General features: G+C 48.6%; 3 protein-coding genes across 3 annotated transcripts; 1 reads left to right on the forward strand and 2 right to left on the reverse strand.

The window, feature by feature from the left end:
* Positions 1-381: 381 nt before the first annotated feature.
* On the forward strand, positions 382-4,914 carry c24h19orf44 (chromosome 24 C19orf44 homolog). Its single transcript, XM_062450517.1, has 9 exons — positions 382-997; positions 1,126-1,421; positions 1,607-2,090; positions 2,275-2,707; positions 2,978-3,057; positions 3,175-3,694; positions 3,823-3,912; positions 4,030-4,196; positions 4,540-4,914. The coding sequence occupies exons 1-9, from the start codon at positions 887-889 to the stop codon at positions 4,627-4,629; spliced, it is 2,271 nt and encodes a 756-aa protein (XP_062306501.1). The 5' UTR covers positions 382-886; the 3' UTR covers positions 4,630-4,914.
* A 6-nt stretch (positions 4,915-4,920) lies between these two features.
* On the reverse strand, positions 4,921-12,833 carry cherp (calcium homeostasis endoplasmic reticulum protein). The gene is given in 23 exon segments (XM_062450523.1): positions 4,921-5,320; positions 5,460-5,663; positions 5,816-5,913; positions 6,013-6,162; positions 6,376-6,501; positions 6,603-6,689; positions 6,858-6,991; positions 7,090-7,274; positions 7,318-7,377; positions 7,479-7,929; positions 8,100-8,260; positions 8,378-8,570; positions 8,684-8,773; positions 8,995-9,106; positions 9,239-9,390; positions 9,615-9,646; positions 9,649-9,751; positions 10,141-10,203; positions 10,205-10,274; positions 10,276-10,309; positions 11,038-11,076; positions 11,971-12,144; positions 12,643-12,833. Coding segments are annotated over 23 exon segments (2,781 nt in total). The 5' UTR covers positions 12,668-12,833; the 3' UTR covers positions 4,921-5,282.
* Positions 12,834-16,947: 4,114 nt separating this feature from the next.
* rx1 (retinal homeobox gene 1) lies at positions 16,948-26,271 on the reverse strand. The gene is made up of 4 exons (XM_062450951.1): positions 25,938-26,271; positions 24,552-24,980; positions 21,854-22,107; positions 16,948-20,024 (listed from the first exon to the last, which is right to left on the reverse strand). Exons 2-4 carry the CDS (start codon positions 24,838-24,840, stop codon positions 19,575-19,577), a joined length of 993 nt encoding a protein of 330 aa, XP_062306935.1. The 5' UTR covers positions 24,841-24,980; positions 25,938-26,271; the 3' UTR covers positions 16,948-19,574.
* Positions 26,272-27,760: the final 1,489 nt, after the last annotated feature.

Consider the following 27,760-nt stretch of genomic DNA (forward strand, 5'->3'; position numbering starts at 1 on the left):
ATATGCAGTTTACATGGATTAACAAAAGTATGCTGTATTCAAAAGACAAATTATCATTTAATTGCAGTTAATCGCTTGTTTTCATTTTGTTTGAGGTTTAAACAGCCTGAATTTCAAAATAGGGCTCCTACAGTGCTCTGAGGTATAGCCAACTGATTTAGTGGTGAGACCTCTGATAGAATCTTTAAACTTTATCAGACGAGATGGAAAGCTCGCCGTAATCGTATAGTGGTTAGTACTTTGCGTTGTGGCCGCAGCAACCCCGGTTCGAATCCGGGTCACGGCAGTTTTTGAGCACTGTTGACTGTTTACATTAAGTTTCCTTCAAAGAATTATTGATTAACGAAACTACCAGTCGAATCAAAACACGGTCACCCTATTAAAAAAAGTCATTTTCAATCGCAGAAATTCATGAAAAGTAAACGAAAGATCTGCGCGTTTCAGAAAGCCTAGAGTCTTTCAGCTTTCCGTAGAGTCGCTTCGAAATGATGTCATCGTGTGTAAAAACACCCGCTTGTACCATGGATACTGAGGACGCCGCTCCAACGAAGCTGGTTACATTGTAACGGTAGTTTGTTGAAGTGGCTTTTATTGGTCATTCAGATGGCTACAATTTCTATGTCAAGCTGGACACGTTCGAGAGAAATTTATACTTTGTACATACTAAAGCCCGTATATGGCTGCTCACGCAAACTAGGACAGCTTGTTGCTAGCTGGCCTGTCTCTATCAATATAAGTTATTTTTTTGTCCATTTATTACGAAATTCTGAATCCAAACACCCTTGAATAATGAGACCCCAATCAGATAAGTCGGTGACAACAAGGAACCTTATATAACCTCATTTTATATCAGCTGTGGTGGAGCACACCAACAGGCTAGACACGCATGTGGAATCGCGGTGCCCGAAGTTCAGCTCTGGAACGGGCACAAGCCCAGCTCTCCGGCCGGAGGTTGGTCAACACCGTCCCAGAACCATGGGAGGCGAAAAGATCAACAGTGAGTCGGACTCAAACATGTTGTCACAGATAACTGCTATGTGTATAGTATTTTAATAGAAAGAAAAGCAACGCTTAGTCCTAGCTAATCACCGCGGACAGATTCTAATACTATCCTCAAATCCTCAGAGTTCTTTGGATGGAGTCGCCAAGACCGCTTTACAAACGAGACAGACCTCATTCCAGGACCTTAGCGACCTGTCTTCTGAGGGGACAGTGAGCCATGACATCATTCGCCCCACTGCAGCCCGACGGCTGGGGAAGCAGGAACACTCCAATCCTCCTCCTCCAGCACCTGAAAGCTCTGGAGCTGGAGCCGGGACCGGAGGAGGAGGGAGCAGGTTCCTGAAGAAAGCCCCCCCTGCCGCGGCTAGCAGCCTATCTCCAGCACTCAGCAAGACCCAGACCCAGCCCCTTGAACCCAGGTACAGCACAAGAGACTTGGAGGAGGCAACTGACTATGTAGGAATAGTACTTTATTAGTAACACAGTAAACACATTGAGTTTTATTAGTGAAAACGTTTCTCTTACAATCAGAATATGTATTGTTAAAAAAAGGCAAAGGTACAGAAGGGCCATGCATTGAGAAATGTCATTGCTCTCCCTGCAGATATGTGGCGTCCTCACAGCGGAGTTCCCAAAGCACGGCGCTGAGCAGGCTGGCTCTCATCGAGGACCGCATCCGTAACCGCCAGCAGGCCAGAGACGGACCTCCGTCTTCAGCCCCAAACAGAGGCTCCACGCCCGGCCCCGCCGCTCAGGAAACTCCCCTGTCCCTGTCGGCCCAGTCCAGCAGTGACTTGAGCATGAAGGGCAAACGCTTCCTGAAGACCAAGACCCCGACGACCACAGCTACGACGCTCGCCACCGCTGCTAACGCACCCACTGTGGCACCTAAGGGCTCCGAGGCTAGTTTCAAAACTGCCACGCCATTGGGCGGTTCCAAAGCCTCACCAGTGGCTGTAGCCAATCGGGGTGTAACTCTGGACAGTGATGAGGAGGACATGAGGCAGCTGTTAGGAGGCTCGTTTGAATCGCCAGAAGACAGTCTGTTGACAGGCCTCAGGGGAGCATCACAGAACATCCCTAGAAAGGTAGACGAGATCTGCCGTGTGAGTCTTCACTCAGTTTTCATTGATCTCATCATGGTGACGTCCTTGCTAAGGCGTCAAATGCAGCCGAGAGGAAGTGGTTGCTTTTGTTGTGGTTTGTGACGGTCACTCTACCATGTATAACTCCTAACCAGCCTGGCCTAACAAGTTCTCGTTTTCCTTCTAGTCCTTCAGGAAGGGAACCCCGAAGATCTCGCCCTCCCCTCCCTCGGTTGGAAGAGCCTCCTCAGCGAGAAGGCTGTCGCGCTCCCCGCCCTCCTCTCTCCGAGGGTCCCCGAACCGCTTTGGGTTCTCCAGCCGCCCCCAGGCCCCGCCCAGCCCCTCCCTCTCTGCCCACAGCCCGGTGCTCTCCCCCCTACCCCGGTCCCCAGAGGGCCCCTTCCCAGGCCGGACGGGCTCCCTCCGGAGCAGGCCCCTCAGACGCTCACTCTCCTCTCCCTCAGACCGCAGTGATGTGCGCTCCCTGGAGGAGCTCTTCCCCGAGGCCCTGGGCTCCCTGGAGGAGCTCCATCCCGAGGCCCTGGGCTCCCTGGCAGAGCTCTATCCCGAGGCCCTGGACTCGGATGATGTCATCAGTGAGCACAGTGGCGTGTCTGATGGTGAGATGTGTTTGCGGTTGCGGATGTGTGTCTGTAGTTTTAGCATTAAAATACGTTTTGAGTAAATACACTTTCCTCTGAACTGTTATTTCCTTCAAGAGTGTCAGAATAAGAGATTTAGTTTGTTCTCTTTCATGCGTCTCAGTTGGACTCGCAGGTACACAGTTCAACTCTGTCTTTCTCTCTGCTGTTATCAGCTACACTAGTAGCATATGTAATACTTGTGCGTGAATGTTTGCAATGTCTGTAATAGTTTGGCTTTCTCTGCAGACTTCAAGATAAAAGTCATGTCCCTGGATGACCTGGCTCCTGTAACCCTTGGAGACACTGGAAGGCCAGCAAAGAAAAAGGTAGCCGCATTGAAAAGTCAAAAGAACATATCTGTTGTCAGTAAAGGAAAACCACGTTAGACTAGGCTTGCACAACAGGCCCTTATTCTAAGGGTTTGACGTTGTGTTCTATTGCAGACGGAGTCCAAAGTGTCCAAACACAGGGCCGTGGTCTCTCCCCGACCTCTAGAAGAGGAGCCCTCTGAGGAGGCGCAGGAGGAGGCGCAGGAGCTGGCGCTGAGCTACGAGAGCGACTTCGAGAGCGAGGTCAGGACGGAGGAGGGCGCCAGCGACATCTCGGAGCACCTGGGAGACGAGAAAGAGGAGACCTCGGAGGGCGCCAAGTTCAAGCAGCGCCGCGCCGCCGACTCGGATAGGTCGCACGGCCGCTACTCCGACTACTCCGACAGCCTATCAGAGAGGAGTCGTCGGTCCCGGTCCCAGTCCAGATCCTATGACGGGCAGGACAGCAGGGCAGACGACAAATCACGAAGCGACAGCACAATCAGCCGGGCGTCCAGATCCCCGTCTCGCTCCGACTCCTCGTCTCGCACCGTCACCCCTCCCCGCCGCTCCAAGACCCGCCCCTCGGGTCCAGCCGTCAGGGAGACGGCCTCGCAGACCCAGCCAGACGGCTTGACCTACGCCTGGTCCTCTGGTAAGTGGTCTGTCTCTTTCAGGATGTGATGACCACTAGTGTCACCAGTCAGGGGTACCTGTTTAGTAAATCTTTTTTTATGCTCTTCTCCTTCTCTACAACCTCTCCTCCACCCTACCGCCCCCCAGGCTTTGCGTCGCTGGGCCCTGCCGTGGGGATGGCCTATGTAGACCCCACCCCTGTGGCCAGTCACACCATCAGTGCGGAGGCTGTGGAGGGTGAGTCCAAAGAAACACAGAAGAAATGTCTAGAACATCATCTAGAATATGTACCTTTTTATATCTTAGTCCCGTTATATCCAACATAACCGTGTGTGTGTGTGTGTCTTGACTCAGCCCTCAGCGCCTACAGTCCTGCAGTCTTTGCCCTGAATGACATGCTGAGGCAGCAGCTGTCCCTCACCAGACACTTTGTGCAGGCCAACCGGTACCTGTACTCCTCCCTGCTGCAGACCCTGGAGCCTGCAGACTACACCTACACCACCCTGGAGGGCACCAAGGAGGTGGGGCCTCACACACTGGACAGAAGTCTTCAACCCTGGTCCTCAGGGCCCGCTGTTTGGTGTGTTCTAGATGGTTCCCTGCTCCAACACACCTGATAAAAGCGAACGGACGCTGTCCGGCTTCGGCAGAGCTTGATGGTACACACGAGTCATTTGAATCAGGTGTTGGAGCACAGAAACATCTAGAACATACAGGACAGGGGACCAGGGTTGAAGGCCGCTGGTATGTGCATGCATACACACCCCTAACCCATACATCAAAGAGTCACATCTCTGGAGGCTGAGAATGTGCTCGACTAAAGCTGTTCTGTGCTGAGGGCGTGTTGCATTGTGTGTGTTGTAGTTTATCCGCTGCCACAAGCCTCCCAGACTGACCATGGAGGACGCTCTGGAGGAGGTGCTGCAGGAGATGAGAGACTACCACTACATCTAGACATCATTAAAACTTCTACGAGACACTATTTTTCTACTTAGGAAACTTGAATTGTGTCGCTGTCTGTCGTGTTGTGATGTTACCTCAGAACCAAAAGGCTGTCATGACATAATCATGTATTTATTCAGACCATTGTGTTTGTGGGCAGTTCAATGAAAAAGGTTTGCATGAGAGATCTTTATAAAACCTCAATTATGTATTCTAGTGCCACAAAAATCTATTTTGCTGTATTACTGAAAAGTGTATGCCAATCACAATTGTGCTTCTGTGATAAATACTCGCACAGCAAAGTAAAAAGAAAGTGATTTATTTCTCTACAAGGTGTTAGGTGAAAGGAAACTTTCATATATGCCATAATGAGGGCTTGTGACAAACGTGAGTTTTCCGTTTTATTATTATACAAAGGAGAGCACAACACGGTCATTAGATCCAGCTCTTTCACATACTGTCCGATGACCAGAAAAACAAAAACAAATGACACTAAAACACACACAAACGGCGACATTCAAAACCCCGTAGGCTCCCCCCCCCCCGTAGGCTTAAAGAGAACCACTTCCTGGATCGTAGGGGAGTTGCTAACGGGACAGTTGTTGTGTTTACAAATCCGACTGTGTGGAGAGGGGGGGGGGGGAGAGATCCCTTCACGCTCCTCGTCACTCTGCGGGCGGGGCCTCCGGCGCTTCCCGATTGACTGTGGATAAACGAGATAATCATCCCCTCTGCTGTTGACAGTGGTGTTGTTGACAGTGGGCGGTGTGTTGACAGGGGTGCGCCCTACAAATGTGGATGGGACGGTGTGAGGGTGCGGAAATAAAAAAAACTGAACTCACTCGGACCCTCCGCCATACCTTCCTCCCGGGCCTTCATGCGCGCCACAAAGTTGTAGCTCTTGTTCCTGCGGTAGTTCTCGTACGGGTCGTCCAGGGACACGCCCACCCCCTTGTACTGGTCCCACTTGTCCCGGATGTCGCCCCCCTTGATGGGGTCCTGGATGCCCTGCTCCTTGACCCCCAGTCCCCCCGAGCCACTCCAACCTGGAGCATGGCCGCACACACACACACAATGAAAGGCACACATATTGTAAGTCATTGAGTGGGTCGGTTGGAGATGCATCCAAATACGACTAATATGACAAATCAATAATACTACAAGTGGTTGTAGTAAACCGTGTGTGTGAGGTCCGTACCCATCTTCATCAGCAGCTGGTGTCCCCTGTTCTCCTCCCCCAGGCGGAGTTCAGGAGGCAGGTTGGAGGGGGGGGCCGAGCCCAGGCCTGAGGTGCTGCTGTGTGTGTGTGTGTGGGGGGGGTCTGTTAGCATCCCAGCACAGCCTCACTGCTAATATGCTAAACAGACAGAGAGACTGTGTGTGTGTGTGTCTTACGGAGGGGAGGCAGCACTCTGGGTCTTGGTGGAGGCAGTGGAGGCAGTGGAGGCGGCTGCGGCGACAGCGGTGGAGGAGGAGGAGGCGTGTCGTCGCTTGTCGGGGGAGCGCGAGCGGGAACGGGAGCGCGAGCGAGACCTGGACCTGCTCCTGGAGAGACGGACACACAGAGGACTGAGAGGACACACGTGGAGGGTGTGTGTGTGTGTGTGTGTGTGTGTGACTGACAGAGTAAGGGAAGAAAAGTGCGTGCGTAAACATGAGTGTAAACGCACGTGTCAGTGACAACGCTATGAGAGCGTTACACGGACTGCACAGGCGTGCCTCTGAGTGTGTGTCTTTCTGTGTGTGTGTGTGTGTTACCTGGAGCGGGAGTAGGAGCGGGACCTGGAGGAGGAGCGGGAGGACTTGGACGACCTGGAGGAGGAGCGAGAGGACGACCTGCCCCGACTCCGAGAGCGACTCCTGGACCTGCTGCCTCCACGAGTACTGGGGGAGGCAGGGGGGAGGGGTCACTACGATGAAGGGGTGGTGTGTGTGTGTGTGTGTGTGTGTGTGTGTGTGTGTGTGTGGTAGGTTGGGGGTCTGACCTGTTGCGTTTCTCCTGTCCCTTTTTCCTCCTGGCTCTCATCTTGGCTCTGAAGAACTCGTACAGGCCATTCTGCTCCCAGCCCTCGCTAGGAGAAGTGTGTGTGTGTGTGTGTGAGTAGGAAGAGACAAATACATCCACTAAGTCGCGTGTGTTTACCTTTACCAAAGGGTGGGCTAGAAAAGACTGTTTGTAGATGGACGGGTGGGCTGTGTGTGTGTGTAAATACATTCAGTAAGGGCGTGTGTGTGTGTACCTGTTCCGGGGCCTGTCGTGGGAGGGGGGGCTGTAGAAGGCCTCCACCGCCGCCAGCAGGCGGTCGCTGGGGGGCATGGGGGGGGGCAGGCGGATGTCCTTGGGGTCCAGAGCTTTGTAGTCATGGTCCTCCAACTGCGGGGGGGGGGGAGGAGAGAGAAGAGGAGGAAGTGAGGAGGAGAAGTGACTGACGATGGCCGTGCGCCATGAGCGCACCCCCCTGACCCCCTCACCTTGACGAGGGGGGCCATCAGGCCGGCGGGCAGGTCGAAGTAGGGCACGTTGGGCACCAGGCTGGGGTCGTCCTGGGCCACGTGGGCCGGCGGCTGGCGCCTCATGTGGGGCGACTGGCCGTTGAAGCCGTGAGGCGGCGGGCCGAAGTCCTGGTGCTGGTTCCCCCCCCACGGCGGGTGCTCCGTGCCGCCGCCGCCCCCGCCGCCGCCGCCGCCCCCCGCCGCCGCCCCCCATGCCCGGAGGAGGCAGCCTCTGGCTGGGGTGGTGGTGGGGGGGAGGGCCCATGTCTGCATCGGCAGTGTGGAGGAGAGGGGGTTGGAGAGGTAAGACACGGCTGATACGTTACATGTGTTACTGTGTTGATGATGGGGCTCAAAAACCGTCTCACCTCCTTGGAATTCTCCCTGGGGGTAGTCGAAGCGGTGGGGGGGGTAGGGCGGCCGCTCAAAGTGGTGCCTGGGGGGGAAGTCGTCCTGCATGAACCTGGGGGGGAAGCGCCCAAAGTTGTGCGGCGGGGGGGGCGGCTGGTTGAAGGGCGGGGGCTGCTGGTGCGGTGGGGGGAAGGGCCCCCGGAAGTGGGGGGGCCGCTGCATGCGAGGGGGGAACGGGGGCTCCCGCTGGCCCCAGGGGGGCTGGTCGGGCCCCTGGTTGTTCCAGGGCGGCTGGTCGTACTGGTTGTTCCAGGCCGGGGGCGCGTCCGACTGGCCCGGTCCGCTCCACGGGCCCCCCTCCCTGGGTGGGCCCCCGCTCCAGCTGGAGTCCCTCTGCTCGTTCCACATGCCCTCATGGCTGTTCCAGGGGGGGCAGGGGGGGGGGGCCTGCGAGGGGTCGAAGGGGGGCTGGGAGGGGAGGAGAGAAAGACAGACGGGTCAGACTGACTCTTACCCACGGCGTCTGATCAGTATTTGGGCTTCCCGTCGACTCAACACTTCGGCCTCGCTTCAGTTGTGACAGCCTGTCGCACCACATCACCGCAGGCGGCTGAACAGGGTCGGGGGCCTGTTCTTACCGGCTGGTTCGGGTTCCAGCCAGACATGTGCTGGTTGTCAAACCAGCCAGATTTGGAGGAGGGGTGCTCAGGGGGGCCGCTGGCGTTGGGGTCCGAGGGTCTGGAGGGGGCCCCGTCGTAGTCGCCCGGAGGGGGCCCCGACATGGGGGCCTTCCCTTCACCTGTTCGCACACCGGAGACATTAGGGGCGAGACGAGGTGATTTTGAGCATGTCAATGCCAGTGTGTGTGTGTGTGTGTGTGTGTGTGTGTGTGTGTGTGTGTGTGCGCCCTCCTCACCAGGCTGCGTGGCCATGGGGGGGGCGGTCTTGGCGTCCGGGTCCTGCGGGGCCAGCTGAGGGCCGCCGCTGTTGCTCTGCTGCTTCAGGTTGGAGACAAACTCCTCGTGCTGGGTCTTCAGGGTCTGGATCTGCTGCTGGAAGGCCATCTGCACGGGCTGGACCACCGCCGCGTACTCCGTGATCAGGGAGGCCTGGGGGGGGGCATGGAGAGGAGGTGGGTTGGTGTACTGACTGCTACGGTAGGCTTTGCACTATTCGAATCCAGACAGTGTCCATGTGGAGAGGGCTCCAGGGGGACCCCCACCTGGTACTGGCCCAGCCCCAGGGCGGGGCTCTTCAGCTGCTGGATGGTGACCTCGTCAAAGTAGCCGTTCTTCTCCCACAGCTGCAGCAGCTGTGGATGCAAACAGGACACGGGTGTTACTGGTGCTGACGGGACCGAGCGGACCAAGACTGGGGGCAGAGCGGCGCCGTCCTCGCAAAGGAAGAGGAGGGGGAAACGCATGGGATCGTTCTCTCGCTGGATTTGAGGGTCCTGTTCTTTTCGAGGGTCGCGTAGGGAAAACCCCCCCAGGGGCCTCTCGTCTCTCTCTCTCTCTCTCTCTCTCTCCTCACCCTGGTGATCTTCTGCTGCTTGTCTTCCTCCACGGCCAGGAAGCTGGTGCAGTAGATGGGCACCACCACCTTCTGCAGCGCCGCCAGCAGGTCTCTCTGGTGCTTCCTCTGGCTGGGAGGAGGACACACACACCGGGGACAGCGTTACTCGACCATGCGAGGAGGGGCCCGGCCGACCCCCAACGGGAGGGGGGGGGGGGGGGTCGGTCCGTCCGTCGCGGGAGGCTTCGGGGGCTCCGCCTACCAGTGATGGAGGACGTCGTTGGTCAGGTAGATCAGGTGCAGGCGCAGCTCGAAGTGGGCGGAGTCGGCGGTGATGCGGTTGCGGAGGTGAGAGCACATGAGCTCGCAGTGCGGGGGGGACTTGGCGTTGGTGAACATCCAGTTCTTGCCGGCCTGGGGAGGGGGAGGGGGTGGGGGGGGGGAGAAAAGAGAGAGACAGACAGCCAGAGACAGTGAAGATAAACATGTTGTACGTACGGCTTAAAATACGGAGTCCAAAACCAAAATGGCTACCATCCAGGCATCAATAAATAGGGCCGTCAAACCCTCCGGATCCCTTTCTATCTGTAACGGGGGAACGAGGCGGTGGGGACGGCGTGGCGTGGGGGGCATCGTACCGAGATGGCGTCCTTGGTGCAGGTGTCGATGATGGCTGCAGCAGGTTGTCGAACTCCGTCACGTCCTGCTGCGTCTCCACCAGCAGCTTCTGGGTCTGCTGCTCCACGGCCAGGGCGATGGCCGCCGTCACCTGCTCCTGGAGACACGCGGGCACAACAGCCCCCGTTAGTAAGCCGCGCCCCGCGCCCGCAACGCCGGGGGACGCGCTGTGCAACGTACAGTACAAGGACTTCCTGTGCCACCAGGAAGTATTATTAAAGGGACTTCCTGTTCCTTATTGTCTTGTCCACAAAAATCGGGCATATATCACTTTGTTCAATCAAGTTATCCATGCCAAACCTTATGAGTGCATGGTCACCGTCTGGGGATTATTAAAGTATTATTGTATTTGACCGTATTTTACTGGTTATGTAACATGTTACATGTAAATGCATGTGCTCCACTCAACGATCACTGTAATCAGTGACTTCTCCATGGAAGGTGGGAAGGTTGTGTGGGAATCCGAGCATTCCTAGACGGGCATACCTGTCTAAGGGTCAGCAAGTGTTGTTCCTGCTGCTGGAGGTTCCACTGGCTCTGCTGGATGAGGGTCATCGATAGAGGGCGTGGCTGGAGGTGGAATGGGAGGCGGGGGCAGGATGGCCATTGGTGGAGGGACGGTCTAGGACCTCCTTCCCAGGAGGTTGATACATATCTGGAAGAAATTTATGACAGAACGAGTTTGCGTCATATATCACACTCGCTCAATAATAGATCACAGACAAATATAGGCTGCTACACATATATTATGGGAAAACATTTGACAAATACCATCATTGTAATGGGTGCAGTACAATTTCTCATTTGCACCCATGGCAAAGTGACTTTTTACAATTGATTCCTGAACCAATGACCAATGATGAGCTTTGGGCTGAAACATGCAGCCAGCTTCATGCAAGCAGTGTTTCCATTTTCATCCTGGAGTCATGTGCAGCAGCCTTGAGTAACAGCCATAAAATAAATAAAAGAATTCCGGAAACTAGCATGGAAGCTTGTCAACGAAGAGTCGCTGCCGTCTTTCTGGTTCTCAAGCACTTATCAGCACACATTTGGAAAAACACCAGTGCTGACCAGTGACCACATATAACAATTATTATCTGAAGCAAAATGGCAAGATTGAGGCTGTTATTATTGGAAAATATTAACAGTGAGGGGCAAAAGGTACAAATACAACATGGCTCCCAAAGTCAGGTCTACATCTCCCTGACACCCCTTCATCTTTTACTAACTCACATCTTCCTGACACCCACATACATACAACAACATGAAATAACAATATAAGAAGCTTTATGCAAGAAATTAAAAAATGAATCATGTGCAGGTTCGGGACATTTTTTTTTTAACACAATGTACATTTGTCTCGGTAATCTAATCTGTAAATACCTTCCACTTTATAATCTTCACAATCGAGGGTAGAGGGATCTATATGGAGAGAAGCACACCTTTAATACACCCCTAACATACTCACCTAAAATTACACCTGTATTACAGCCCTAACATACTCACCTAAAATGACACCTGTATTACAGCCCTAACATACTCACCTAAAATTACACCTTTAATACACCCCTAACATACTCACCTAAAATTACACCTTTAATACACCCCTAACATACTCACCTAAAATTACACCTGTATTACACCCCTAACATACTCACCTAAAATTACACCTTTAATACACCCCTAACATACTCACCTAAAATTACACCTGTATTACAGCCCTAATATGTTCTGACCTAATATAAGATAACCCTTTATTTGTCCCACAGTGGGGAAATTGCAGTTTGCAACAGCAGCAGGGTACAGAACAGCACTCAGAGTACAATTAAATATAGAAAATACAAAATGTAAAATATTACATATTACACCTTTAACACACTCCTAATATGTTCTGACCTAATATAAGATAACCCTTTATTTGTCCCACAGGGGGAAATTGCAGTTTGCAACAGCAGCAGGGTACAGAACAGCACTCAGAGTACAATTAAATATAGAAAATACAAAATGTAAAATAATACATATTACACCTTTAACACACTCCTAATATGTTCTGACCTAATATTACACCTTTAACACACCCCTAATACGTTCTGTCCTAATTTAAACCCTTTATTACCCCTATCACAATAGCAAACACTGCAGATGCTCAACTAACCGTAACTGTAACTTTAACCAGTAACTATCAACAAATGTGCCTGTGTCAGTATACTGATAGTTTGGCTGTGTGTCGATCATTCATTGGGTGTTCTCAAAAATAAAGTATTTCCTAGATGATGGAGTGAAATATTTGTACAGAGACAGTAATAGTATACATACGCTGTCCTTGTTCCATTGCCAGCTTGCACCTGTAATAGCCAAAGAAGTCTCCCCCAAACAGGAAGGAGAACTTGGGGTTATCTTTCTGTTTCTCCATGGTCATCTTCTCAAACTCCGGGCCGTTCCTTGCCACAAACTGGGCCAGCTTGTCAATTACATTTCTCAGTTCTTGATCTGCAGAGAGACGGGAGCACAGACACCGGTTTAAGGAGTGTAGCTGCATAATGACATTGTTTTCTGCCGAAGCCAAATTTGCTTAGCGTCATTCTCACCAAGCTATGTACTAAAAAGACAACTCTAATTTAACTGTGGGTTGTGAGTTGATGACGATACAAGATATTAGATCTGTACCTTAATCTTCACTAACCCCCTTCTAATTCACTCTGCCTGCTAGACTCGTGTTATCCTGACCTCACCATCATAGATATTAATGAATGGTCTGGGTTTTACAGGCTGTGGCTAGTTACAAAGGTCATTTTATCAGATTACATTATAAATATCATGTTTATTTTACTACAGATTGCCAAACTATCGTCTAAGGAATAAACTGTCTGGTTAGAAAACTGGTTCATGATATTATTGTTGGTTACTCGGTAGCTAGTCAACCGAGCCTAGCTATTGGAAGCTATTATTGCCGGTGGCCATAATGAAATACATAGGATGCATGCTCACCTTCAGGTGGAGTGGGGATATCCATGTTGGTCTTTTTCGGTTACAGCGTACCCGCTGAACCCCAAATTATGTACGAAATTAGAACGAACAAAACTGGGTTGAGATATACCGCCTAAAACAGTGACCACCAACAATTACAACAGCATTTCCAGAGACGTCAGAAGCCCCGGAAGTACTTTGTGTGGGTCAAATCGAAGGGGGGTAAAACATAAACAGCGCCACCTGGTGATACTTTGTGAATTTGGAGAACGAGTTTCTTTGTGGAATCGTTTTCATGTGCTTCCGTGAATGCACATATGCGTATGGTGATAAAGAGATACAGTTCAGAGTAAATTGATACAGATTCACTCTGGAAATGCATGTCCCCGATGAGAGGTATAGATGGCGCTACAGTTCTCTCTGTCCTTCATTCGGACACATCTGAGCTCAGAGGCCTTATTGAAAATGATTTGTTTGGAGACCCTTAATTCCCATATTTCACACTATACGTGGCCGGGCGGTAGCACAGAGCAGAGCTTTGAAGTCTCACGCATTCGCCTTGAAACTCACGCATTTCAGCCATTTCTCACGCTCTCACGCAACACCTTGTATTTCTCACGCATTTCAACCATTTGAAATGCGTAATAAATAAGAGATAACTTGTCCCGCTATATCCAATTAATGGACGAAAATGAGATGATAGCTGAGTAAAAAGACAATCAGAAAACATGTGTGTGTCACCCCCCCCCCCATATATAAACATAGGCATATAAGAATCTTTAAAAAGTGTGTCCTTAAATATAAAGTAAGAAAAAAAAATACAAACAAAACAGTACAATATACAATAAAAAATTGAATATAACTTTAATATAAAGTAAAAGAGTGCAGTGAGGCTGTGTGCCTCGAGTGTAACCGTTTTTGTTAAATAAACCTATAAAGCAGGCAGAGATACGTCGAAGCAGCCTTGTGTCAGGTTTCCAAACCTGTAGTGTACCACAACACACGTTTTAATGAGAATGACCACGCGTTGTTTGAGGAGCGCGCCTCCGTGGAACAAATGTTATAATGAGACTCGTATCCCCATCCAGTTTTCGCCATTGCTAGATATTTAAGGTCAAAACGCCTTGCTAAGCTTTTCACCCACATGGAGGCTGTCAAAGGGCTTACTTGGTTCTAGCCCAGTTTAACCCCTGACAGAGTGTGTGTGTGTGTGAGGGGGGGGGGGGGGGGGGGGTTAGCCCAAGCTTCTGTAACTATTGTAACTATTACATCTAAATAGATAGCACACCGCTAGCTTTTAGGATTAGGTCATGGGTAATCTAGGGATCTAGCTGTGTTTATGAAGACAATAGCAAGCTAGATATTTTTGGAAGAGCTAACCAGATTGTACAAAACACTATGATCAGACAGATTACACAATGATGGTTTGATGGCGTGTGTGCGTGCATGGATGTGGATGTTTGTGGGAGTGTATGTTTCAGAATGGAACATGGGGTTATCTAAAGGTTTTTAGCACATGCACACATACACACACACACAGTATTACTACCTAATGGCTCAGAGGTGATATAGTGAACCAATGGTTTCCCTCTTGTTTTCCTGGTGAAGGAATTGAATGAGATCTGCTACCCTCAATACACAAATGATTCTCTACAAGTGTGACGTGGGTCAACAGTGAGCTTGTGTTTATGTGTGCGTGTGCGTTTGCGTGCGTGTGTGTGTCGTAGGAGGGGCTCACCAAACACTGGCGCCAGCCAACAAACCCCCCCCCCCCACACACACACCCCTCCCCACTCACTGACCTCTAATTATGTCATGCGAAAAAGCTGTCTCCCATTGAAAAGCTCTCTTAATCAAACCCAATTAATTCCGCTCCTTTCTCCTATTATCCTAGCCGGGCAACGCGTTTTCCCAATCAGCAGGTTAACTCCCGCCTGGCCCTGAACTCCTCCCCCCCCCCCTCCCCCCCTCCTGAGGCCACCTGGGGGTAGGGTGACAACACACCAAGCAATTAATCAATTAATTAGTCGTAATAGCTTTAAAAAACAAATTTGATTTGTGGTATTTGTGGTACCTGCAAGCCAGCCAATGTGGTTATGAGCCACATTGGCTCATAACCACTCTCCTCAACTGGTAAGTCTCCTTTACCTTTGTCTAACAGGAAGTCCGAGTGAGCCGTTGGCAAGTGATATTATCCGCTGTATTCCAAAGCTGAGGTTTCGGAGAACACTTTCAGTGAGCAGTGATCACATGCCGTAGCAGACATCGGATGCTCAGCTTCAATCTCCTTAAGTGCGATGTGTTCTTCAGGATTACACTCCAGGGAAAACGGCCCGCTCCCAGATGGCGACCAGGCCCTGCGTGTCTGCTAACCTCGCATTGTTCCCGGCAAAGCATGTGGATTGACATTGATTCTGGATTGATCCCGATGTCTGAGTTAGATTGGGTGTGTTTGGGGGGTGAACGTGTGCAGCTGACAAGGAGCAGATGCACAATCTGGAGAAGCTGAAATGTGGCTGCCTTCCTGTTTAGCAGCCCACTGTGAGACATGAAGGTTTACATACACGGCACCATTTGTCATTATCACAGATATAATCACATTTGTATCTATTTTAGTCTGTAGTCATTTATACATGGGATATTCTCAATTTATATTTTTGGGACAGAAATCGAAAGGCAGCTCCTAATAACAATGAAATTAAAAAAAGATGATATGGTAGGATTTGGCACGCCAGAGCCCTCAACAGAAGCTTTTATGTTGATCCGCTGTACTCTTTCCCATGCTTTTCTTTGTGCCTATCCGGCTCAACGCATGCCTACCCAAGCCCTGGCCTCGGCCTCAGATTGAGCCTGGTCACCACCATCATCCCCAGCCCCGGCTCAAACCCCAGCTGCAACCCTGCAGCCTCAACCCCCGACCCTGTCCCCAACTGTGCCAAGATGTACAGGGGTCAGTGAGTGTCTGTAGAGCCTCTGCCCCAGACCCTCCGTGGCCTCTGCTGCAGCCTCTGTCCCAGCCTCAGCCCCAGTCTGGGTTGTGACAGTGGCTAGGCGCTCTGTCTGTGGAGACCTGACTGGGCTATAGCCAGCCTCTAATCCCAGAGCTGTCAGAGGACCTGGCGCTGAACTCATCCTGGGATGCAGGAAAAGGCACTAATTGGGGGATTTTCTACATCATTACCCATGATGAGCAGCCACCCCACCTTCCCTTTCTTTCTTTCAGAAACTCCCTCCCTCTCTCCCACACTCCTCTCTCTCTCTCTCTAACCCTCCTCTCCCTCTCTCCCACACTCCTCTCTCTCTAACCCTCCTCTCTCTCTCTCTAACCCTCCTCTCTTTTGCTGCTTCATTCCCACTCTCTTGTCCCCCCCTCTCTTTCTCTCTCTCTCTTTCTCTTTCTCTCTATAATCCTCCCACCATTTCTCCATCTATTTGCCTGACCCCCCCCTCTCTCTCACTTCCACACGCTCTTTCGTTTCCTCTCTCGCTCCTTTTCTCTCAGTTCCTCTTTTGAGTTTCCTCAGCCCCTCTTCATCCATCCCCTCATGATGAACTTGCTGCCTCACATGGCAAGACCCAAAAAAAAAAAAAAAAGTTAAGCTTCTCTCTCCCCTCACAGTCCGGCTGTTTTCGTCCTGAAGGAACACAGGCTCCATGGGATCATGTGTGTGGCCAACGCAACGGATGTTTCAACGAGATTTCCATAATCTGTCGAAGTGTCAGACACTGCCCTGGAGTGCGTCATCCACAGAAGACTTCCAGGTACACCGACCAGGCTTTCTATTGAAGCACGTGCTGAAGATCCCTGGACTAAACCTCTCTTCCTGGTAACCCTCTCCCCCCTCCCAGGACCTTGGAGCCCATATGGCCACTGGCACAGAGGCCAACTCGGCCGTCCATCTGGCCCGAAGGGAGGTTCACACGCCGGGGGAGGCCAGGCGCCCAGACCTGCCCCGATGTGAACATGTGCCACAGCGGCAGAGCCTGAGGGGCAATTAGAGAGCCTAGGGAGCGGTTGGGGGTGGGAGGGGGTGGGGGCGATTGAGGAGGGGAGAATGAGGCTGGGGCTGGATCTGGTGCAGATAGGGGCTGGGGGCAGAGGAGTCTGGGGGCTGAGGCCAGGGCAGGAGAGGGGGGCCCCCTGGGAAGCTCTGATTGATTGGAGTCTCATCTCCCTAACTGGCTGGCACATTGCCACCACACACCCAGGGGATGGGAGAGGAGGAGGGGGGTGAAAAGGGATGAGTGGGAGGGAGACGGAAATCGAGACCGACTCAGAACCTCATGAGTTGAGTAAAAGTTGATTAAAGAAGCAGAGACCAAAACTTCTATCAAACTATATTTGTTTATTTTCAGTAGATTTTCATTTCTGTAGAACATGGACACAGACGTACAATAAATCATATTAATAAACCAACAGTGACCTAACTAAAACAGGCAACGAACAGAACTATTACACAGGGTTTACACAGGGCCCAAAAGCTCCTGTTTATTCTGGAGAAAAAAAAGAATATTCACTTGACAGGTTTGTAGTGCATTTTCTGCCCATAATACCGTCTAAACTTTGGCTTCGTCTTGGTGCTGTACAAGACCTGCAGAGCTAAACAGTTGTGCGGGCTTCAACAGGTGCCTTGGTAGGACTTGTGCTTCTGACAAAACCTGAGAAGACTGAAGTCTGAAGAAGGGCTACAGAGATGACAAACCATGAGGAGAATTCGGGAAGGTCCAGGAAGAAAACGGGTTGAGCCAACTGAGCCAACACTGTGGGCCGTCGCTGAGACAATAAGACTTGAACGAACCCAGAGTTCTGAAGTGAGTTTTATGGGCGTTTAAAAAGTAATTGGAGCAAAACTAATCAGACTGGTCTAGCAGTGCTGTTGCCTGTAGGGATTGGGTAAGTCTTCTGTCTACATGAATTGCACTTGTATCTGAAGGAAGGAAGAAAGTTCTCCCCCCACTCCTCCAACATGAGATTCAACATATTCAACACATCATATCCACATTTTCCTTCAAATGACATTCAATTGGGTATACAGTAATTTACATTTAAAAACATATAAACATGGGTGACATTATCTTCTTCAATATTACAATGCTAAGTTATTTGACAGCACTATTTGATATTCCTCCATAGCCCTTAGTGACCTGAAGATAGAGTGGGACATTTGTTTTAATGATCTTTACTATAATAACCAGTGATTTATTGGTCTATGAACACAGCCCATTGGAAACTGTTGGACTATCTATGATCATAAACAAAGTGAACACCTTTGTGGGGTGTTTGTGGTTCCATATTAAAAAGAAATATAGTCTTATCCCCAACACGCGCACGCACACACACACACACACACACACCACACTACCACAAAGGAAACCATACACTCTATCTAATACAGAATTCCAACAGCTCTTTTCATTACCAATAGTCACAGAGGCCTGCATGGTGTGTCTGTGACCGCCAGTAGCTCCCAGTAACTGACAAAGCAGGCTGGCTCGGATCCACAGAGCCCAACACGGGGGAAGCTATACTGGGGACACACCAGACAACAATCCACCTGCTGCCCTGCACGTACGCCCAGTCACCCAGCAGTTAGCTGCCAACAGGTTTTCCAGTCACACTGCTGGCAAGACGGAAGGTTCCAGATCCCTGATAACGGAGGGGTTATACTCGTGAGGTATAGGATCTAGTGAGTCAGTGCTGCCTTTGGAAACGATAGGGAAGGGTGTGGATCTGGACCTAGGTCCGTTCTCTGGGTCAGAGTCTTCGGATTTTAATATCTTGTCAATGGGATGAGTGTATTTGGATTGCGAGTCAAATTTCAGAGAAACAGATCAAATCATTCCAACATAACCAAGTGTTGTCAATGCTTTACAAAGTACCCCTGGAAGCATTTGGTTTAAGCTCAAATTGAAAGTTGAAATGATTGAAAATTTAACACAGTTTCAAATGACATTCATCTTCTGTCCCCTTGCAGGTATGAATGCAATTATTTGTAATTACAGGCCTGCAAACATATTTCTGTCCTCAACTAATAAGACCTTACTGTTTTCAAAGGAAAGGATCAAACAACCACTTTCAGGGTGTTCCAGTATCTGTGTGTGGTTTCACGCCAGTCTGATTCTTGAACAAGGGATCTTAACCACCTCTATGTTAATTAAATGATAAAATAGGCGTTAAAGAGGTGTGTCTCTCATCCCAAATTATAGCGGGACGAGTATGTCTTGAGCCGAACGGGACCTTGGATCTCAGCCAAACGCCTCTCATCCATGACCTGAACTTTCGAACACCTCCCATGGCTCCGGGGCTACTGTACAGCTGTGGGAACTTTGAGCTAGCAACGCCTGACCTAGATAGCGCCTCACGACATTGTCAGCGATGTCTCTCTCTGGGCATACCTCTACTTTCAACAGCTGAGTCGAGGTGAAAGCCACCGTGATCGCCCCCCTTCACTAAAGAGGGAGAGGGCTCCGGGACCATGAGAATAAGCCTACTGTATATATCCGACAGATAAACAGAGAGAGGAGGGTGGATTTGTGGACTTCCTGTCTGTGGGCCCCCTCTCCTGAGGACTTCAGGTCACTATCGAGGCATCTTGGACCCGGAACCATGATCAACAACTTCTAGATGATTTTCTCAAAAGGTTCCCAGTAGAAACGGATCCGATAGAATCCCAGCTTGAGCTACTTTGTACTAGCTTCAGGTTAAACAGCTTTCTTTAAATCGGTACAAAAAAATGTAAGTCTCCCTTTCAGATTTCTCTGGTTTTCATCATGTCATTCAAGAAAAACACAGCTACTGTATTTCCGCGTCAAGGGTCCCATTACAAACGCTTACCATATTACAAATCTATTATGACTACCTCTGCAGTCTTTACATATTTTCAAAATACAAATGGCTCCTCATTTCAGTCTGCCCCGACAGTTTCAGTTCTTCAAATCCATAGTGTTTGGAATCACATGGGTAGCCATGTTTTATCCATGGACTGAATGTGTTCCTTGGCCTTCATCCTCAGGGCGGCGATGCTGGAGCTACGCTGGTCCACATCCTCCAGGGGGTACTTATCAGAGTAGGATGCCTGGCACTGGTAGGGTGGGGGAGGCATCGCCTGCATGCTCTGCCCCATGGGTGGAGGGGGGCTGTTGAGGTAACCATGGCTGGTGTAGGCCTGCTGAAGACCCTGGGGAGGACCCATGAAGCTGGGGATGCCGTGGATGGGGGTGGCGCTGGATAGGGGCGAGGTGAGCCAGGGGTCCAAGGGGAGGGAGTTGGACATGGGCCCCATGTTGGGGTGCATGGGCGGGGGGCGGTTGAAGGAGAGCATGGGGGAGTCGTGGAGCTTCATGGTGCTAGCGTCCATCTTTTCCTGACGCCGCCACTTGGCCCTGCGGTTCTGGAACCACACCTGGAGAAGGGAGGAGGTCAGACGGAGGACAACACTGAGTTTGTGTTCATCAACGGCATATATTTGATAGGAGGCATGCTAAATATATATATATATTCTTTTATTACATAGGTTGAGTTAAAGGTTGAGGTGTTTGCATCGCCTTTAAAGGAAATACATTCAAATGACCACCACAATCCTAACTCCATGGAGGCACAATTAAGGTTTGTCATGAATAGCTGTTGTGCAGTTAGCTGTGACCTGGAAAAACAGTGTTTGTTATTGTAAACAACTGCCGTGTGACATGTTCCTCTTTTAGGTGTCTTGGCTTGGACCCACATTCATCCTTGAGATTAAGGTTTTCTGTTTTGGCATATACTGTATATCTGAGAGAAGGATTAGCTGCTTCCTGCCAAGACTCCAAGACCAATCATCTCTAAAGTAATCTAATGTCACCAACAAAAGTTTCTGTTGAATTGGGTATGGCACACAGTATTACACTTCTGTGTAATACTGAAGTGTGTTATGTGTTCCATGTTCAATATCATTGTGTATCACAACATTCACATGACTGCGTTTGGCATGAAAGGATCTCAACTGGCTTTTTCTAAATCAGATTTTTGAGATTCCAAGTGATGCACTGGGCAAACTGACATACAGTATTTTGAGAACAGGATGGAGATTTTTTTTACCTGAACCACACAGACACATTAGATCCATTGATCTAATAATATTACTCCAACCCTTGTTTGAGTTCCTTAGGCTTGTTTGGTTCTGCTATCTGCTGTTAAACCATAAGAACACTTACCTTGCTACAGAATTATGGGCTTGGGTCTAGATCCTTTAGGCTGTGACCTCAAACCTCTCTCTAAGATGACACTATGTTCCACTAATCCCAAAGCTAAGTGATTTATAGCTAGCAGTACGAAGAACTACTGCTAGCTATAAATTGTGCTTCAAACCATTGACAAAATGGACGCTGCAGACAGTCTGTTAAAGATCCGATGTGGGTTTATTTAACCAGTCTCACCTCCCATCTTTCAAATAATTGCAGTATAAAAAGACAGGCTTTGGTCCATTTTCAAGTCTGTCTCTAAACCACGAGAGTACACTATATCCCACTGCTTGCAAAAGACACCTAAAGGGGAATTTTTGGCAACACTTGGCCAACAGACAATTCAAACATCTCAATGGCATCTCAGATGTTTGCCTTGCCACACAGGGACACTCCCATCCGGACGCGATAGGTCCAGATCATCTCAGAGTATGACATGACACAACCTAATATCCATCAGACCCTTTGTGTGTTGCACTGTGGACGTGATACGCCCTTTCTCTTTGAGACCACCTCACCTCTTCCCAAGACTTCAAAACACAAACAAAGCAATTGCAGGCTTCTTAAACAGATGGCCGCAAACCATTTTCGAAGATTACAATTCTTCCCAGAAACACACCGAGGAAGGGTGTTTGCCAAGGTTCCCATGGGGTTCTTTGTCTGCAGCCTGTTTACCTGTGACACACTCCCTGTACCGGCACAGAGCTCCTCACTCCCTGGTCCTAAGCCTCTGGACCCAGCTCAGTTCTAATCTGCTCTCACCCTTCACCACGTGTCCTCAGTGACCTAACTTTACAGGCTCATCCAAAATGTACCGGAATGATTCAACCGTACTCCAATATATTGTTGTGGCTGTGTATGTTACATCACAAATTGTTCCTTGGCACCAACTAGTAACTACTGTAATGCCCTTAGATCTGTACACTCCTTGTCCTCAATGATCTAAAAGCCATTCTTGATAGAGGAAAAAAAAAAAAAGAATGAGATGGTGGACAACCTTGGTTCGCACACATACCTGAACTCTGACCTCCGGCAGGTTGACCTTCATGGCCAGCTCCTCGCGGCTGTAGACGTCAGGATAGTGGGACTTCTCGAAGGCTCGCTCCAGCTCGTGGAGCTGGTACGTGGTGAAGGTGGTGCGGTTGCGTCGGTGCTTCTTCTTGGGTTGCTCTTTTTCGCAGGGCTCCGGGGACCTCCCGTCGTCGCTCTCCGCACTCTTCCTCAACTCCCCAAACTCCCCGTCACACTTGTTGGAGAACAGATCCGTTTCTGATCAAGAGAGAGAGAGAGAGAGAGAGAGAGAGAGAGAGAGAGAGAGAGAGAGAGAGAGAGAGAGAGAGAGAGAGGGGTGGGGGGTAGAGATGGAGAGATAAATATTGTTAATAGCTCATCGTAAAAAAAGAAATGGAAAAAAAACTTCTAAAAAACGACCAGATTCTTTTCTTTATCATTTACAGAGCGGCAGGGATAGCAAAACAAGAACTTTATTCTAAGCCACATACGCTAACTTAAACCACCTGGCTATTTTTCAAAGGCCAAGAGTGTAACTAAAGCTTTCACTGCAATGTCTTTCTTTAATCCCCAATAAAAGGACATGCAGACAGTTGATCCTTTCCACCATCTTGTTTCTGTTCTTAGCTCGAAACTATTCCACATCTCATCTTCCAAAACAAAACCCAGTAGAAAATATGAGTATGATTCAGAATGTAATCCGTTGGGTTATACTTGGGTATACATCTACCACTGCAAGATATCTCTGTTTCAGTCTCGTTTAAGGATCTACATTTCGCCACCATGGTAAATACCAATGTCGCAGCCATACATCTAAGGGAGAGAGATAGAGGGGAACAAATAGATCAAAGTACACCATGCACGTCATGTGTTTAATGTGAATATTTACATTTACTTGGCACTCACGTTTTTTCCTACTGCTGTGGAAGAGAGGGACACATGTGAGCCCTTCTTCCCAGCAATGTCTCAGAGGGCTTCACAGATGCCCAGAGACCAGTTCCTATAACCAAGCCAAACCCAGAGAGAAGACAAAGGGAAAACGTAAACCTTCTCAGAGAAGAAATGCTCAAAATTGCACAGGAGCAATTCACGAAGGGTGGGGCCCTCCTACAGAAACAATGGGTGAATTTGAAAGATCAAGACCAGGCTGGAGGAGTTTTCCTATCAGACGAAAATATCTCAACAAATGAGTAGTCTGTGAAGTCTCGCACACTCTCGGTTCTGCATGTGCAGAGCATGAGCGAGGCCACGTTGTCTTAACCAAGTTGCGACGCATCTCTTTGGGAACGTGAAGGCCGAGAGACAGCAGAAAGTCTGTGGGTGAGGGGGTGAGGGTGACATGTCATCAATCAGACAGCCAGGGCACGGATTTGGGGGGTCGTTTGATCCGTCTCTCATTAGGAGCCAATGACAAAGCCCGGGCCAAGACAATGAAGAAGGTCAGGCTGGGTTCAGCGCCCAGCCTCACTGCCTGTCAACCTGTCTGAAGCTCCAGTCCTTGGAACCCAGGCGTGTTTACACTCCAGCAGAACCGCTCAATGAGGAAGGGACAGGGCGACGCCATGGCTCATTCAGAATGAGCAGGGATGACTAACAAGCCAGCGATGTGTAAAACATCGCTGCTCTGAACTGCTCAGAGGCAGCTCTGAACTGTCATTTCCTCTCTCCACTCGCCACCATCTTCGCTGGTTCATTCTTACTTACGGTGTAAATGTAAACAATCTTGGCCAACCGCGATATTAGTGCCAATCCTGAAATGTATCCTCTTTTCATAGTTTCTAGAAATGAGAGTGACTCCCCAGTACCCCCCCCCCCCGCCCTCCGCTCCTCTCTCCTCTCCAAACTCACCCTCCACACCCACCAGTCAGCTTTGCAATGCAAAACCCGTTGCAGATTAGAGATGATGAATTTGACAATGAGCAAGAGTAATCATAATATGAGAGGGAATGAGACTGGGTACAATCTCATCTGGGAAGGAGAGAGCAGATTAGGGGAATTCCACAAGGAGATCAGATTGGGGACGTTCTCTCTTTCCAGCATTCATTTATTCTTTCTTTCTCTCTCACTCCCTCCCTCACTTTCTTTCTCTCTCCCTCCCTCTCTTTCTCTCTCTCTCTCCCTTGGTGTTTACAAGGTATTTACTGTAACATTCTTACGTACCGTACATGAAAGCTAGTGTACAGTACCACTCAGGTAATAAACAGAGGCCTGACAACAAAACAGAAACTGGGGTAAGAGTTCAAATGGTATGGGACTATGGAAGTCATTTAGCCTCAGTGAGCAAGTGCAGCAGGTAACAAGTCGGATGGATGGAGACACAGACATGGACTAGAGTTCCTTTTTACATGACCAATTCTCCTCAGGTCCATATCACCATGATAACCAGTTCTCAGAAATCTCTCAAGAGAAATCTAGAGCTGCCAAAGCTTCCTTTGTGCATTCCGTCCAATCAGAGAGCACTTTACTTATTTACTTGTTTATCCAAACTAATCAACTGGTTATCGGTTTAGTGTTAGATGTAACAGATCCTCGCAGATGATTAGCGCTCGAGCCTCAACAGCACATCCGTAGCAAGGTCCTCAAACCAATTCAGTGCTATCCTCAAATACTACGTGTTGTGCTACACGGTTTGTTTCGAATGTTTTTCTTCCCAGCAATATCTCTGCAGCGATGCCATCAGGTGTCAGGAGAGAGAGACTCACCATGGTAGTTCTGCTCCGCGCTGCCCCTCAAGGAGGTCAGCTGCCCATACGGGTGTGGGGACCCATCCTGCTTCCCCGGCTCCCCAAGGTCCTCCAAACCCTCCTTGTGGGGCCCTTGGTGGCCCTGGGGGCTGAGAAGGGGGTCCTGGTCCTTACTGAATCCCAGGATGACATCGATGCTGTGGACGCGGCCCCCGACCGCCACCCCTCCCTTCAACATGTCGTGGAAGTTGTTGGGGGAGAGGCAGCTGTCGTCCACCATGTTCATGGTGTCCAGTGAAAGATGCATCCAAACGTCCGTACGAGGCAGTCCTTACTCCAGCCGGGAAATGGAAGGACTGTATTGTGCAACTGTTTGCCCCTCGATGAGAAGAAGCTGGTCTGACGTGGGCTGTTGTGTGCTGACTCCGCCTTAAACGCTACACCCACCTGTGAGGAAGAGAGTGCCGGTCAATGTCATTCACGACGAACCGTCTTCCTCCTCCGCTTGATCTGACCTCTGCGGACAGCAACTTCTAGTAATGTTGTTCGGTAATGTATCATATCAAGTACAGTATAAAGACTTATGTCACTTTACGAAAAACCTTTTAATGAAAAACACAACATCAACTAATTCCAACCCCTAACTCCAAGAGCTATCCATCAGTAGGATCTGATGGATAGATCCTACTGGATAGGCGCCAAAGCGGATCAACAACAATGAGGCATCGTTATACAATTACATAAACTCATTATGAATAACATTGAGGGCAATGAGATTGATCATCAGCATACAGTAGATAAGCTTAGCTCTCAGTGTCAACCCAAATAAAATGGATGTCATTCCTGGAAAGGATCCTAAACCGTGTGTGGGTAACGATTCCGCTTTTTTTTAAGGTGGACAATATCCACCTTTAAAGGACAGAATTCTTATTACACTTGTGGCATGAGGAATAGTAGGCTATAATCGACAGCGTGCAATTTATAGGAGGATAAGTCCTGCAAGGCTGTAAAGTTCACTTGTTAAGGAGGTAACGAGGCACACAGGTGTTTCAAATGTTTCGGGTGAAATGAGAATGATCCATAAGATAGAATACAGTACAGTCAGTAGTAGAATACATTTTTATGATGCTATGGTTCTAAATAAAGCATGGTAATGAAATAAATGATTTAAAAAAATGTTTGTGGATTGTTTTGAGTTTACATGAAATGTGTATTGTAAGTTAATAAAGATAATACAGTCTCAATAAAATCTCGGTTTCCAATATACAGGATTTCACCTTTATTATTTACTGTCTACCGTATATTGAATTGGCATTCTAATATTCTGATAGGTATAAAGAAATATTGATCCTAGATCTATAGTTTACAGGTCTTAAACATGTCTGCAGAAAGAGTCGTACCGACCTTCTTTGGAGAGGTTGTGATGTTGTTCTCTTGAAGTTGGACAACGGAATGTTCCACCTGTTCCTTCTGACCGCGCGCATCAACTGCTGAGGAAGCTCTTCCCGCCCCCCAGCTGAACTAAAGCCGGTTGTAAGTTGCTCCTATGCACGCAGTCTTCTCAGTCTTTTATTCTCCCCTCTACCCTAAAATTATATTTTCAAATAACGATGAGACCTCTGGAGAAAGCGTAAGCGCTGAAAACCTGTTTGTTTTGTTAGACCCAAATGATGTAGCCTTTGGTGAGCGCGTCTCCGACGCGCACAGGACAAGAATGTTGGCCTGAGGAGTGGATAATAAAACGAGAGGATTAGAGAGGGTTATTAATTTAGAATTTGGAATCCTTTCCCTTTAAGAATGATTGACAGTTGTTTTCTTGTCAAGTAATTGTTCTAAATGTAGCTTACATTCACCCCCCTTGTGAGGAGACCCCGCATAATGAACAACAAGACTCCTTTTCAGAAATCTATTGTTTTAAAGACAAAAGACTCACCAAAATGTTTTACTAATCACCTCATTTTTTTCTGGCAGTGAAGGAATACATTTTAAAAGTAGTGTTAATAAACCTCCAGCAATATTTGGCCCTGCAGATTTTTGGTAGAATAGTTCGATATCCATCTTCTACATAGGCTGTTTAAACCATTTAAAAAACATGTTTAGATTTTTTACATCTAACCTTATATTTATATACCATATTTGTGTTTAATACGTGATGAAGTAAATAGTGTGAACATAATGTAACTTCTAATCTTATGCAAAACAAATTATGAATATATATATATTTTTAAATGCTCATTTAATATTAGCCAACAGCAAAAACGAAAATCAAATGCAAACGTACATTCATGACCCATTACTAATTACTCACTGAGAAAGACCGAATCACCATGAATTTAACTTTAACTTTTAACTTTAACTTTAGCCTACTCTATATAACTGAAGTAGGCATAAGTCAGATATAAAAACATATATGGACACAAACAGCAAGAATTGTTTAGTAATGTGTTTCTGATTATGTTTATCAAGTAGGTTTAAGTCTAATATAGGCCTATCAGTAAAATAGATTCAGTGCTAATGTGATTTAATGTCGACTTTTAGATCATCAGATTAAAGTTTGCGCTGTTTTTTTTCTTTTTTTATAAAGTACCATTTTTTCACCTAAACATTTTAGGGAGCTAGGACACAAATTACATCTACATTAGTTTTTCATCTTGCGCATGGGTTGTGACAAACATGCAATTGGCCTACATACAGGCTGGTTAATTTGAGTGAAATCGTGATTGGTCTGGGGAATTACGTCGAACCTTCCCTGACGTGAAGTTGGTGTCGCCCAGATACATCCTGTCTTTAATGAAGATAAGAACAGGGAATTTTCTGTGACCTCAGCAAGACCTAAAGATAAAGTTAACAAAGCGTGTGAGGATTTTGGGTGATGTAAAACACGACATATAATTCTTGAGTGAGGAAATACAGAACCATTAATTTTTGTTCCATCAAAATATTTTTTCCCCTCTCTGTTTTCGAAACCCTAAGTGCGTTCACACTGCAGCGTTTTTTAACGCTCTGCATCGCTTGCCTTCCCACAGTACACCACGCTCGGGGGCGTGTTAGACAAGTTAATACAGAGTTGTAGTTCTCTAAGGTCACTGTTGTAGTCATGGCCAAGCGTGCAGATTTGGGTTCATGTACTCACAATATCGATCAAAATACCACTTTTACACAACATTTATGTAAGTGCAAGATTTTACTAGTGCAAGATTACAGTAGAATACATGTTACGCCACCGG

This window comes from Osmerus eperlanus, chromosome 24 (assembly GCF_963692335.1).
Source record: "Osmerus eperlanus chromosome 24, fOsmEpe2.1, whole genome shotgun sequence".
Classification (NCBI taxonomy): Eukaryota; Metazoa; Chordata; class Actinopteri; order Osmeriformes; family Osmeridae; genus Osmerus; species Osmerus eperlanus.

Bases quoted from the DNA above. Each gene is read 5' to 3' on its own strand.
- rx1 (XM_062450951.1), bottom strand. From the start codon at position 24,840: ATGCATCTTTCACTGGACACCATGAACATGGTGGACGACAGCTGCCTC. The intron at 22,108-24,551 runs GTGAGTCTCTCT...TCTCTTGATCAG, and splicing joins CGCGGAGCAGAACTACCATG to AAACGGATCTGTTCTCCAAC. The intron at 20,025-21,853 runs GTATGTGTGCGA...TCCCTTCTCCAG, and splicing joins TGCCGGAGGTCAGAGTTCAG to GTGTGGTTCCAGAACCGCAG.
- c24h19orf44 (XM_062450517.1), top strand. From the start codon at position 887: ATGTGGAATCGCGGTGCCCGAAGTTCAGCTCTGGAACGGGCACAAGCC. The intron at 2,708-2,977 runs GTGAGATGTGTT...CTTTCTCTGCAG, and splicing joins GCACAGTGGCGTGTCTGATG to ACTTCAAGATAAAAGTCATG. The intron at 3,058-3,174 runs GTAGCCGCATTG...GTTCTATTGCAG, and splicing joins GAAGGCCAGCAAAGAAAAAG to ACGGAGTCCAAAGTGTCCAA.